The 12,838-nt window shown below is 38.1% G+C and overlaps 1 protein-coding gene across 1 annotated transcript in view; it reads left to right on the forward strand.

The window, feature by feature from the left end:
• Window positions 1-444: 444 nt before the first annotated feature.
• The window catches only part of SLC13A1 (solute carrier family 13 member 1), an 86,502-nt gene continuing 74,108 nt past the window's right edge, over window positions 445-12,838 (forward strand). Inside the window, exon 1 of the mRNA XM_063100957.1 lies at window positions 445-543. Within this exon, the coding sequence (XP_062957027.1) occupies window positions 445-543 (99 nt within the window). The remainder of the gene's footprint in view (window positions 544-12,838) is intronic.

Consider the following 12,838-nt stretch of genomic DNA (forward strand, 5'->3'; position numbering starts at 1 on the left):
GAGGCAGCCTGTGGAGCCTTGCTCAGGGCACCAATAGTGTGGTAACTGCTACAGTTAGGGAGTCCCAGACTCAGGGACATCAAAAGGGCAAAGGGGCCTCATTGTGGTCCAACTCTACCAACGTCAATTTCTGCCTTTTCTTGGACTTATCCGGTCTATATTACAGTTAATGTGAACAAAGAAAGTAGGGAAAACACAGTTTTACCTTGCCCAAACCACATGAGCAAACGCTCTTTGATTTCTTGCAAACATTCTCGGGCTTGTCTTTCCGTGTTAATTGTGATAGTAAAACAATAAAAAAAAATGAGATTTAATTTTAACTCACGTTGGTCAGTCTAGGGCAGTGAGTACAGACGATGGGCTGGAAAAATATTAACCCAGGTTGGTTATTTAACACCTGCCTGATTTTGAGGAGGTCACTACGGAAGGCACCTGCCCGGGACCATGAAACTCCTCAGATACATTTTGGTTTATCGTCGGTTTCTCCTTATAGTTTCTGCTCTTTTGCTTTTACTGCCCTTGCCTCTCATCCTCCGCGACAAGGTAAATGGACCTGGAGAATAGACTGGTGGATTTCCTGGTTTATTTTAATTGTCCTTTTATGACTGGTGCTACTTTGTACTGAAGTCAGGATGGTTGTCCATTGTATTTTGTCCATTTTCTATTCTTTTAAGGATTGCTGTTGATTGATTCTCAGGACGATTAACTAGAATCATTCATTAGAATATTCGATCAGAATTGTTCTCTGCCTGTCAACTAGATGAGAGGGAGGACAAAAGAAGCACAACCCTTGAGATTTTGTCTTTCAAGCTATCAACCTCCAGGGAGCATCTTGGGTTGGCACAACCCCTTCCTGTGCGAATAGGCAGCAACGTGATACTGGAAGAAAAGCTAGAGGGACAGTAGGATTCCCAGGGTCCAGCATGAGCTAATTCACTTGTGAGCTCTATGGCGTGGTGTGGGTCACAGAACTTCCTAGAAATTTAGTTTCTTCAGAGGATAAGAAGACATTGAAAGCATAAAGTAATTTTCTTGGGTTAATCAGAAAATCTAATCATTGACCCATGTTCTGGTGATTTCAGATTTTGTTTCATTTTGGTACTTGTGAGTATTTTTCTGTTTGCTTTTAAGAGTAGTCAGACTATCAAATACAGAATAATAAACTCAATGCATTTTTAATTCCTTGGCAAAATAATTTTGATCAACAAACATTTAGCGAGCACTTGTGCCAAGGCACAAGTGTCACTTGGTGGTAAGATGGGGCTCTGGAGCCAGGCTTTCTGCTTCAAGTCCCAGATTTACCACTTACAAGCTGTGTGATGTGGACAAGTTACTTAACCTCTCTGAGCTTCTGTTTTCTCATATCTAAGATGGGGATAGCTGCAGGCTTGTTGTGAGGATTAAATGAGTAAACACTCAGCCAGCACCTACTCAGAGCAGTGTCTGGCATTGCAGTAAGTAGGGCAGGGTGAGTCTCCCCAGATGTGTTGACTCCACAGCTGTGACAAGTCCCACCATCCACGGTGTATAGTCTCTTCTCTTAGTGTAAGAGCACCTTGCTGTTGTTCCTCTGTAACAAATACTAATCAAGGTTATACCTGTCTGGTTAAAGTAGAATCACATTATCACATGGAATACTTATCATATGGCAGGTCCTCCAGCCTCTCTCAGATGTCTTTGTTACTGATCTGGGAATATCTGAGGGAAATTCATGTGAACTAGTGAAAAGTCCTTTGGACTCTGCCAAAGTCTCCTCCATCAGCAAAGCTGAAGAAGGGATGGGCCCCTGCTGCCAGCAGCTGTGGGTTGTCTCCTGCCAGGTGCACTCACCCAGCTGCAGCGTCCCAGGCTGGATCTCTCCTGGCACTGAGACAGTGCTCCCTGGAGGAAGGGGAAACTCCCTATGCCTTTTGGTCAAATACTGTTCTGAGCCCTCAGAGTCTTATAGAATTTCTAATGGAAACAGCAAGCACAGTCAGTTGTTTTGAGCTTTACTGGTTTTTCACATTTTGTGTGATTAATCCTTCCCTCCCCACTCGGCCACTCCCATCCTAGCTACTTCTGAGGACTCAGATATGAGTCTCTGGTGGCCACACAATTTACCAATTTGAGTCACAGACACAGGGCTCTAATCTGATTCCTACCCTCCCCCAACCCTTTGAGGACTTGTTACTCCATCTAACAAGCATGATGTCCTTTTTCCAACTGCCCTGGTCCCATGGGTTTCCTAGACCTAGCTGGATCCTGTCATGATCACATCCTGGTGTATACCTGGACCCTTGCTATATTTTAATATTCCTGGCTTAGTCTCAGCATAGGTCCTTACTTACGGCAGAGAAAATAGGAAATTAAACTAGTCAAGACAAACATAGGCAATGACGACATATCATCTGTGCTGCTCCTTCAACGTATAAATGCATGACACTTTGAATATCCTCCATAATCTTTAGAGAAAATGAATAGAAACTCTTTGAAAAAGAAAACAAGTGAATAAATAAAGAGCAATGGTTTCAGTGCATGATTCATTAACTGGAAAGTGTATTATCGCTAAGAAATGCAGCCATTGATTTTCTCCACGGTGCTATGACAAAAGTACGTTAGGTCGCTGCAGAAACCGGGGTGTGGCATCAGGTTGCACTTGATGAACTGTGTTCCTTTTTCCTTTCCCTTCTAATCAAATCATTTGTTAAAACTCAATTACTGTTAATGGGAGGGTTTTTTCCTAGTATAATAGCATTTCATTTTTTGGCCATTTTAAACACATATTTAATCATTCAATCAACTGCTAATTAAACTAAAAGAATATTATTATACCCGTTGCTTACAATGAAAGCAAGGCTTCTTTTCTTTTTCTTTTTCTTTTTTTCTAGAGAATGTGGGCCTTTGGAGGGTATAAAATCTAAGTAGAGGCCTTTCTTTAACATGGAGGCAAATCAATTTACTTTTAGGTTACCAAACTAGAGAACCCTATGCTCCTAAAGAAACAATAACAGACTAAAGAATTCAAGCAAAACAAAAATCCAAGTTTGTCTTTTAAAAACACAATAAGTCAACATGATGTTGAAACAACAATAAATCATTTACTGTTACTTATTTATTTACTTATGTTTTTCATTTTCCTACTGGTTATTGAGTCATTTTTATAGGCTGCCCTTAACTTCTACCTTAATTCCATCTCATGTCCAAAAAGTGTTATCAATGGAGAGAGACCCTAAGTGATTTTCTGAAGTAAAGTTAAAAGGGAAAGAGAAGAGACTGACTTTGCAGAGTACTCTTCTGTTCCAGACATTCAGCCAGCTGCTTTACCCAAATTACCTTATTCAACCTTTGTGACAAACCAATGAACAATTACATGTGTAATCATTCTCATTTTACATTTGAGGGAACTGCTGCTCAGAGACACGTAACTCATCAAAGGTCACCTAGATGCTGTAGAAACTGGATTTGAACTCAGGTTCTGTCAGAACCCAGAATTCACACCTTAACAGTAGTTTTGTTTTAGTATTTTCGGTATTCTGTATTTGTGAATATTTCTCTCGTGGCTTATTAATCATCTATCAACAACTCAGGCATTTCTTTTCATGATAATGCTTTAGATGAGTCAAGCTATAGAAGAGGTCTATCTTAGACATGTCCTCAATTGACTTCGTGCTACTCAATATCTTCAAGGTGGAAAATTGCAGTGATACGAACCACTGGGGATGGGCCTATGAGAACCAATGCTATGCTTATAGCACCGCTTATAAGTATGTCAACTTAAAGCACTGCTTATAAGTATGTCATTTGCTGAGTGTCCCAGAGTCCCAGCTGTATTAACTGGCTATGCCATCAGCTTGTCAGAATATGGTACTCTTTCCTTCCTACCTGTGTTCAGAGCTCATCAGAAGTCATGGCATCAGGCTGCCATCTTAATGTCTTCTAGTTGGAAGAGATCTTGGGACTGGGTTTTTCAATGTTTTCACGTGAATGGTATTTTATAGCAGAGAAGAATATGCCTCACCCAGAAGCCCATGGGCATAAGAAGCTCAAATTTAATCCTTATGAACTGAGTATTTTTATTATTCAAATTTTGCAGATTACAAGTAGAGACAAAAACAAGTAGCTTGCCAAAGTCTAGCTACACAGATGTTTCCAACTAATATCTGTCTGACTCTAGAGCCAATGATCTTTATCATAATTGAATGTCTGTGTCTTTATAGCTTCTATTGGTAGTAATAACTATTTCCTAATACATTGGTGTAAATGTTACTTTGCTAATGAAGTTCTATTTTCTTATTGATTTACACTGAAGCATTAAAAATTCTTTGTAATTGTCACCTCAACATAAGAGTATTCTTTGTCCTCTTCCAATTAGTAGTTAATGATCAGAAACAAGCTTGTAATCTAATTGTTATTTATTTGACTGAAATAATATTCAAACTGATTTTTCTTATTTCAGAGAGGAAATCTCTTAAGTGTTCTCACATAAAAACATGTTAAAACTGGCCTAGGCTATGTGCCATAGTGCCATTGATAACTCCTGTGCAACTCTGTTTAGTTTACGATTGTTTCTAGTATTTTACTCTTTTTAGTCCTCAGGACTATTTTCTTACTTCTCTTTTTAGTGTTTGACGTTTTGGGTTTTTTTTTTTTTTTTTTTGTATTTCTTCTTATGAAACAAAAAGATAAAAAGAAAGCCAGATCTGTTTGAGGTGGAGTAGGAGGAAGGAATTGAACAACAACACTTTATGTTTGAAGAATGCATTTCTTCCAACTATGCCATAGTCTGTCTAGTTTTGCCATTAATTAGGACTTGTTTGAGATGAGGACACAAGGCAAAAACCATTTGGGTATTGAGTGGCATTCCCCAGTTGATGGGTTGTAAAACCGAGACAAGATTTCAATTTTCTCTCAAGTACTTCTGGCTTTTTCTCAAAAATATTTCATACTAAGAGATTTGAAGGTAGAAGAGAGTGGGAGAGTCGACAGAGCAGAAGAGCCCTGGAACAGCATGGCTTAGGAACTTGGGGACGAGGTTATGGTTTAAAGGGCTGGCTCTATTTCTGCAGCTGTCGTGTGATGCCTGCGTTTCCTCCCCTTAAAATATCATGACTTCCAAAGTCAGAACAGAACTTATAAGTAAATAAAAGAAATGGTACATAATGAGTGACTTACGGTGCCAAATCTAAAATAATAAAGAGATGGCAAAAATATAATTGTAAGGAAATGTAAACTTGAAAGGGATGAAGGATCTACTAGAAGGGAAGAGGTAAGTGCTGGATTGACATCTGTCAAAGCAAACGAAACCAGTGGGAGAGAATTTTAAAAGGCAGAAGTGAAAGAAGAGGGAGGGGAGAAATTTCAAGAAAACATAAAGAATGTTTAGAGGGTCAAATCAAATAATAAAATATATTCATTAAAACAATTGATATGGCTTTTAATGTTGGTTTAAAAATATTGCAGGAACTTAATATAAATAAAATGAAAAAATGCTATGAGTTCCAAGAAAGTGAACATTTTAGCCACCAAAGAGCATAGAAATGATGAAGGGCAAGAAAAATGAAAACAAAAACAAAATAACCAAAAAAGAAATTATACTAATAGTAATGTGGTAGATCAACAAAACCAGAAAATCCAAATTTAATATATTTTTATTTCATGAATATTGTAAGGAACTTTCCAAGCCTAAAGTGTTGTGCCTGGTGCCCTATTAACCACAAAATAAAGTTGTGTGTAAGTACATGTCAAGTGATTTAAACACAGTCACTGAAAGGATAGCAAACCACTAAGGATTCATCACCCTCTAGCCCCTCCATTCCCTCAACCACATACAGTCCCACTTACCTGTGACTTGCTCCTTCTCTTTTCTTCATTTCAAGAACCTGCTACCGTTCACAAGCCTGAAACCTGTGTGTCCTCTCACATGCTTCATACATCCAGAAGCCCTCATCACTCAGACTATGCTGTATTTCCTCAATCTAAATCCTCCTAAATCTCCACTCTCCACCCCATCTGCTTGCCCCGTCCACATTCCCGCTGGCACTTCTTTCCTTGAGGCTGTCTTTATCTCTTTCACAGATCATTTTTCACACTCTTTCTTCCAAAGTCTCTTGCCACTAGTATTATTTTTGAAATGCCAATCTGATCCTATTGTGCCCCTGCTTAAGCTTCTCTAATGGTTCCCTTTTGCCTACAGGGAAAAAAAATCTAAAGAAAACACGTATACGTTGATGACTATTTAAGATCTTATCATTTACGTGTCCTATCAACTCCCCTACCCCCCAAGCCGCCAATATCCATCTCCCACATTCACAGTTTCCACTTTAGCAATACTTCACTATTTGCAGTCCTTAGACTACCCATGACTATTCTTGCCTCTCTGCCTTTACACATGCTGTGTCCTCTTCATGGATTACCCTCTCCCCTCTCCCCATCTTTTGTGGGAACAGAGGCTCAGGCTGTGATGCAAACTGATAATCATCCTCGAGTTTCCCATGCATCATGGGCGCATTGGTCTCCATTATAGTGTGTATTTCATTTTGCTTTTTTTTTTTTTTTGAGAAAAAAATATTTTTAATTTCTTAGTAAATCAACCTATAAGCATAATCATATCTAGGAACTCTCACCCTGTCTCTCTCTTATTTTATTTATTTATTTTTTCAAATGGTAAATTCTTTTTTTTTTTTAATTTTATTTTGTCGATATACATTGTAGCTGATTATTGCTCCCCATCACCAAAACCTCCCTCCCTTCTCCCTCCCCCCTCCCCCCCAACAATGTCCTTTCTGTTTGCTTGTCGTATCAACTTCAAGTAATTGTGGTTGTTATATCTTCTTCCCCCCCCCCCCGGTTTTGTTTGTGTGTGTGTGTGTGTGTGTGTGTGTGTGTGTGAATTTATATATTAATTTTTAGCTCCCACCAATAAGACAACATGTGGTATTTCTCTTTCTGTGCCTGACTTGTTTCACTTAATATAATTCTCTCGAGGTCCATCCATGTTGTTGCAAATGGCAGTATTTCATTCGTTTTTATAGCTGAGTAGTATTCCATTGTGTAGATGTACCACATTTTCCGTATCCACTCATCTGATGATGGACATTTGGGCTGGTTCCAACTCTTGGCTATTGTAAAGAGTGCTGTGATGAACATTGGGGAACAGGTATACCTTCGACTTGATGATTTCCATTCCTCTGGGTATATTCCCCACAGTGGGATAGCTGGGTCGTATGGTAGATCTATCTGCAATTGTTTGAGGAACCTCCATACCATTTTCCATAGAGGCTGCACCATTTTGCAGTCCCACCAACAATGTATGAGAGTTCCTTTTTCTCCGCAGCCTCGCCAGCATTTATCGTTCAGAGTCTTTTGGATTTTAGCCATCCTAACTGGGGTTAGATGGTATCTCAATGTGGTTTTGATTTGCATTTCCCGGATGCTGAGTGATGTTGAGCATTTTTTCATATGTCTGTTGGCCATTTGTATATCTTCCTTAGAGAAATGCCTACTTAGCTCTTTTGCCCATTTTTTAATTGGGTTGCTTGTATTCTTCTTGTAAAGTTGTTTGAGTTCCTTATATATTCTGGATATTAATCCTTTGTCAGATGTGTATTTTGCAAATATTTTCTCCCACTCTGTTGGTTGTCTTTTAACTCTGTTAATTGTTTCTTTTGCTGTGCAGAAGCTTTTTAGTTTGATATAATCCCATTTGTTTATTTTTCCTTTGGTTGCCCGTGCTTTTGGGGTCGTATTCATGAAGTCTGTGCCCAGTCCTATTTCCTGAAGTGTTTCTCCTATGTTTTCTTTAAGAAGTTTTATTGTTTCAGGGTGTATATTTAAATCCTTAATCCATTTTGAGTTGATTTTAGTATACAGTGAGAGGTATGGATCTAGTTTCATTCTCCTGCATATGGATATCCAGTTATCCCAGCACCATTTGCTGAAGAGGCAGTCCCTTCGCCAGTGAATAGGCTTGGTGCCTTTGTCAAAAATCAGATGGAAGTAAGTGTGTGGGTTGATTTCTGGATTCTCTATTCTATTCCTTTGGTCAGTGTGTCTGTTTTTATGCCAGTACCATACTGTTTTGGTTATTATAGCTTTGTAGTATAGCTTAAAGTCAGGTAGTGTTATGCCTCCAGCTTTATTTTTTTTGCTGAGCATTGCTTTGGCTATGCGTGGTCTTTTATTGTTGCATATAAATGTCTGGATAGTTTTTTCCATTTCTGAGAAAAATGTCTTTGGAGTTTTGATGGGGATTGCATTGAATTTGTATATCACTTTGGGTAGTATGGACATTTTCACTATGTTGATTCTTCCAATCCAAGTGCATGGGATATCTTTCCATCTTCTTGTATCCTCTCTAATTTCTCTCAGCAGTGGTTTGAAGTTCTCATTATAGAGATTTTTCACCTCCTTGGTTAACTCAATTCTTAAGTATTTTATTTTTTTGGTGGCTATTGTAAATGGGCAGGCTTTCTTGATTTCTCCTTCTGCATGTTCACTATTGGAGAAAAGAAATGCTACTGATTTTTGTGTGTTGATTTTGTATCCTGCTACTGTGCTGAAATCATTTATCAATTCCAAGAGTTTTTTTGTAGAGGTTTTAGGCTGTTCGATATATAGGATCATGTCATCTGCAAACAGGGACAGTTTGGCTTCATCTTTTCCAATCTGGATGCCCTTTATTTCCTTCTCTTCTCTGATTGCTCTGGCTAGTACTTCCAACACTATGTTGAATAGGAGTGGTGAGAGTGGGCATCCTTGTCTAGCTCCTGTTCTTAAAGGAAAAGCTTTCAGCTTTTCCCCATTCAGGATGATATTGGCAGTGGGTTTGTCATATATGGCTTTAATGATGTTGAGATACTTTCCCTCTATACCTAACTTATAGAGGGTCTTTGTCATGAATGAGTGCTGAACTTTATCAAATACTTTTTCAGCATCTATAGAGACGATCATATGGGCCTTGTGTTTGAGTTTATTAATATGGTGTATCACATTTATTGATTTGCGTATGTTGAACCAACCTTGCATCCCTGGGATGAATCCCACTTGATTGTGATGAATAATTTTTCATATGTGTTGCTGTATTCTGTTTGCTAGTATTTTAGTAAGGATTTTTGCATCTATATTCATCAAGGATATCGGCCTGTAGTTTTCTTTTTTGGTGATATCTTTACCTGGTTTTGGTATCAGGATGATGTTTGCTTCATAGAATGAGTTTGGGAGATTTGCATCCGTTTCGATCTTTTGGAATAGTTTGTAAAGAATCGGTGTCAATTCCTCTTTGAATGTTTGGTAAAATTCTGCTGTGAATCCATCTGGTCCTGGGCTTTTCTTTGTTGGGAGCCTTCTGATAACAGCTTCAATCTCCTTTATTGTTATTGGTCTGCTCAAATTTTCTACGTCTTCACGGTTCAGTTTTGGGAGCTTGTGTGTGTCCAGAAATTTATCCATTTCCTCCAGATTTTCAAATTTCTTGGCGTATAGTTGTTTATAGTAGTCTCGAATGATTCCTTGTATTTCAGATGAATCAGTTGTAATATCGCCTTTTTCATTTCTAATTTTTGTTATTTGAGTCTTCTCTCTTCTTTTTTTTTGTTAGCCATGCTAATGGTTTGTCAATTTTATTTATCTTTTCAAAAAACCAACTTTTTGATTTGTTGATCTTTTGAATTGATTTTTGGTTTTCAATTTCATTCAGTTCTGCTCTGATCTTAATGATTCATTTTCCAGGATAGATCACATATTAGGTCACAAATCAAGTCTCAATAAATTCAAAAAAATTGGAATTATCCCATGTATCTTCTCAGACCACAATGGATTAAAACTAGAAATTAATAACAAACAAAACTCTGGAAACTATACAAACACATGGAAATTAAACAGCATTCTACTTAATGACATATGGGTCCAAGAAGAAATCAAGCAGGAAATCAAAAAATTTATTGAAACTAATGAAAACAATGATACATCATACCAAAACCTGTGGGATACTGCAAAAGCAGTATTGAGGGGGAAATTTATTGCATTAAACGCTCACTTCCGAAGAATGGAAAGATGGCAAGTGAACAACCTAACACTTCACCTTAAAGAACTAGAAAAACAAGAACAATCTAAACCTAAAGTTAGCAGACGGAAAGAAATCATTTTGCTTTTATCTTTGTCTTTCCCTCCAGACTGTAAATACCTCAAGAGCATGGAAAATACTGTTTAATTTCTGTCTCCTCCAGCACCAAACACCATGCCTGTCACATAGCAGATGGTAACTATACTAAATGAATGGGTGGATGACCTCGTATTACAGAAGTATGTTGGACTTAAGCTAGATCTGTAGGAAGAATGAATGCAGGAGGAAAAAAGGAATAAAAGGAAGGAAGTTTAAATAGAAAAGAGAGAGACTAAGGGACAGAACAAGAATGTCGGTGTAACAGGAGGAACAGGAGGTGTCTTTTCCACAAAGCTCTTTTTTTCTTCCATGATATGTTTTTATACCTTGTTTGATAACAATAATAAATTCGAATACCCACTATGAGCCTCATAACAACTGTTAGAAATAGTCAATATTATCCCCATTTTACAGATGAACAAAGAGGGACTCAGAGAGGTGGAGAAATTTGCACAAAGTCAAATAAAGCATAAAGCAAGCAGGAGGATTGAACACAAGTCTGTCTGACCCTCAAGCCCATAGACGACTTTGCTTCTTAAATGATATTTATATTAGGTCTTTAAAAGCTGTGCTCAGTTTGCCGTAGTACCTTGTTCCTGTATTTGCAATCACCAAAGCACATATTGGTGCTCTGCAGTCACCAAAGCACCAAAGCCTCTCTCACTTGGGACTGAAGAGAAGACTTGACTCATGACAGACAAATAATGGGAGCAAGAAATAATCTTTGACTGTTTTAAGCTGCTGAGATTTGGGGTACTTTTGCCACAGCATAGCCTAGCCTGTCCTGACTTATCTGTCATATTCTGAAAAATTCCCCAAGTGATTCTAACTACCCCCTGGCCCATTCCTTATCTATAAAATGGACAAGACTCTTTTTTAAAAGTTGCAAGTGTCTGTGGGACAGCCACCCCAGATTTACCTGAGCACTTGTGTAAAATCACAACCTCTGGGTGTGAAGTACATGATGCTGCTCATTTGTAGCAAACTCTCCAGGTGATTATGAAGCAGTTAATTCAGAGTACATTTGATCATACCCTAATGCATAGCCAGGTTGGAAAACTAGATTCTCTCTATAGTTATTTCTAGTACCACTGTGTGCATAGGATGTGAAATCTTGGGTGCTAGTTAGGTGTGGAGGTTGTGTGAAAAGGAGTTAAAATTTCCCAGTAATTGTCAGGGTGGGGCCACCAATTGCCTTTCCCCGCTGTCCACTTTGACTAAAAGCTAACAAGAAATGCTAGTTGTTTTTCCTTGACTTTGAAGCTGAGTTTCTTCTTACTCTCCATCTTCCAAGATGAGAATATTTCAAAGCTTTTTATGCTTTGCAATTAATATGGATTGAGTCTTGAGAAATCACTGCTGCAGTGGTGGTAGGTGTATCATGAACCTTGCAAAGCCCTTTAAACACTCCGTCAAATAATAATAGTGTTTTTCTTGTAGCACACAGATTTAGAATGCATGATTTCTCTCCTTTCTTAATTGCTTTACCTTCTCTTTAGAAAATCAGTTGCAGTGAGTAAGGGCCATGATTGGTCCTGCTTCTCTCATGCTGTGCAGAGAGGAGATCATACCCACGAGCGAACTAATTCATCAGCCAAATTACTCCTTAATATCAGTCAGAGTGTCATTAAAAAAAGGAGAAGGGATGAAAAAACTATATTTTAAAGCCGAATTTATATTTCAGTTCCATCCAGGGCTATAATTTAAAAGAGAACCAAGCTGATTTTAAAGTATAATCAGCCACATTTCCCAAGATTGTTTGACAGTACTTTGTAAGGGGGGAAAATGTCATTATTCTAATTGCTGAATCATAGATTTACCTGCCTTTTCTATCTCTTCAGCAAGGGCTCTGGCTGCCCTTAGTTGAAGTGGTTAAGACAAAATGTGACTGTGATGTTGTCAAATGGGGCTCAGAATGGGGAATTAGCCTAAGCAGGTAAACAATTTAGTTCCAATTCCATTTGTCACCAAGAGAGATGATAGTGCAGAAAAAATATGTAAAGGTATTCACCCACTGGGATGGGGGTGAAGATATCCACTGCCAGGCCAGTAGGGTAGAAAAAAGAAGAGAAGAAGGCAAAGAGAAAGAGGTTCCTATGCTAAAAGTTTTATGCCTAGGATAGAGACATAGGGATCGAGGTACTTATACATGAATGAAAACGGTAGAAGAAAGAGCTCAAAGAGAACTTTATTCACTCAACAAATATTACTGAGCACCTACTATATGCCAGGCACTGTTTTAAGTGCTGTGAATACGACATTAAATTTAAAATATATATATATATATATATGCTCTCATGGAGTTTATACTTGGAGTGAATCCCAATTCAACCGCACACTAGCTATGTGATCATTGAACCTACTTACCTAACTATCACAATACCTACCCCACAGGATTTTGGCAAGGACTAAATAAAATAAGTCATGCGGTAGACCAAGTGTTATATCTGGCACTCAGTAAGCATTCATGAATGTTATTTTCCCATCCTATTACTTAATCATGAGCCAGATATCAGATTTGTCTGTTTGACAAATATTTTAACATTTTAAGTAAGTTTTTTGATCTATAAAACCTATGCTCAACAGTCTAGAGGAGGTTTTTATACAATTAGAATCCTCTCACCCCAAACCCCTTTTCCACACTAAACAAAAGCAAATAAATATTTCTGTAATCAGAATGGCTCAGAAAAGCAAACA

Source organism: Cynocephalus volans, chromosome 6 (assembly GCF_027409185.1).
Source record: "Cynocephalus volans isolate mCynVol1 chromosome 6, mCynVol1.pri, whole genome shotgun sequence".
Taxonomy (NCBI): Eukaryota; Metazoa; Chordata; class Mammalia; order Dermoptera; family Cynocephalidae; genus Cynocephalus; species Cynocephalus volans.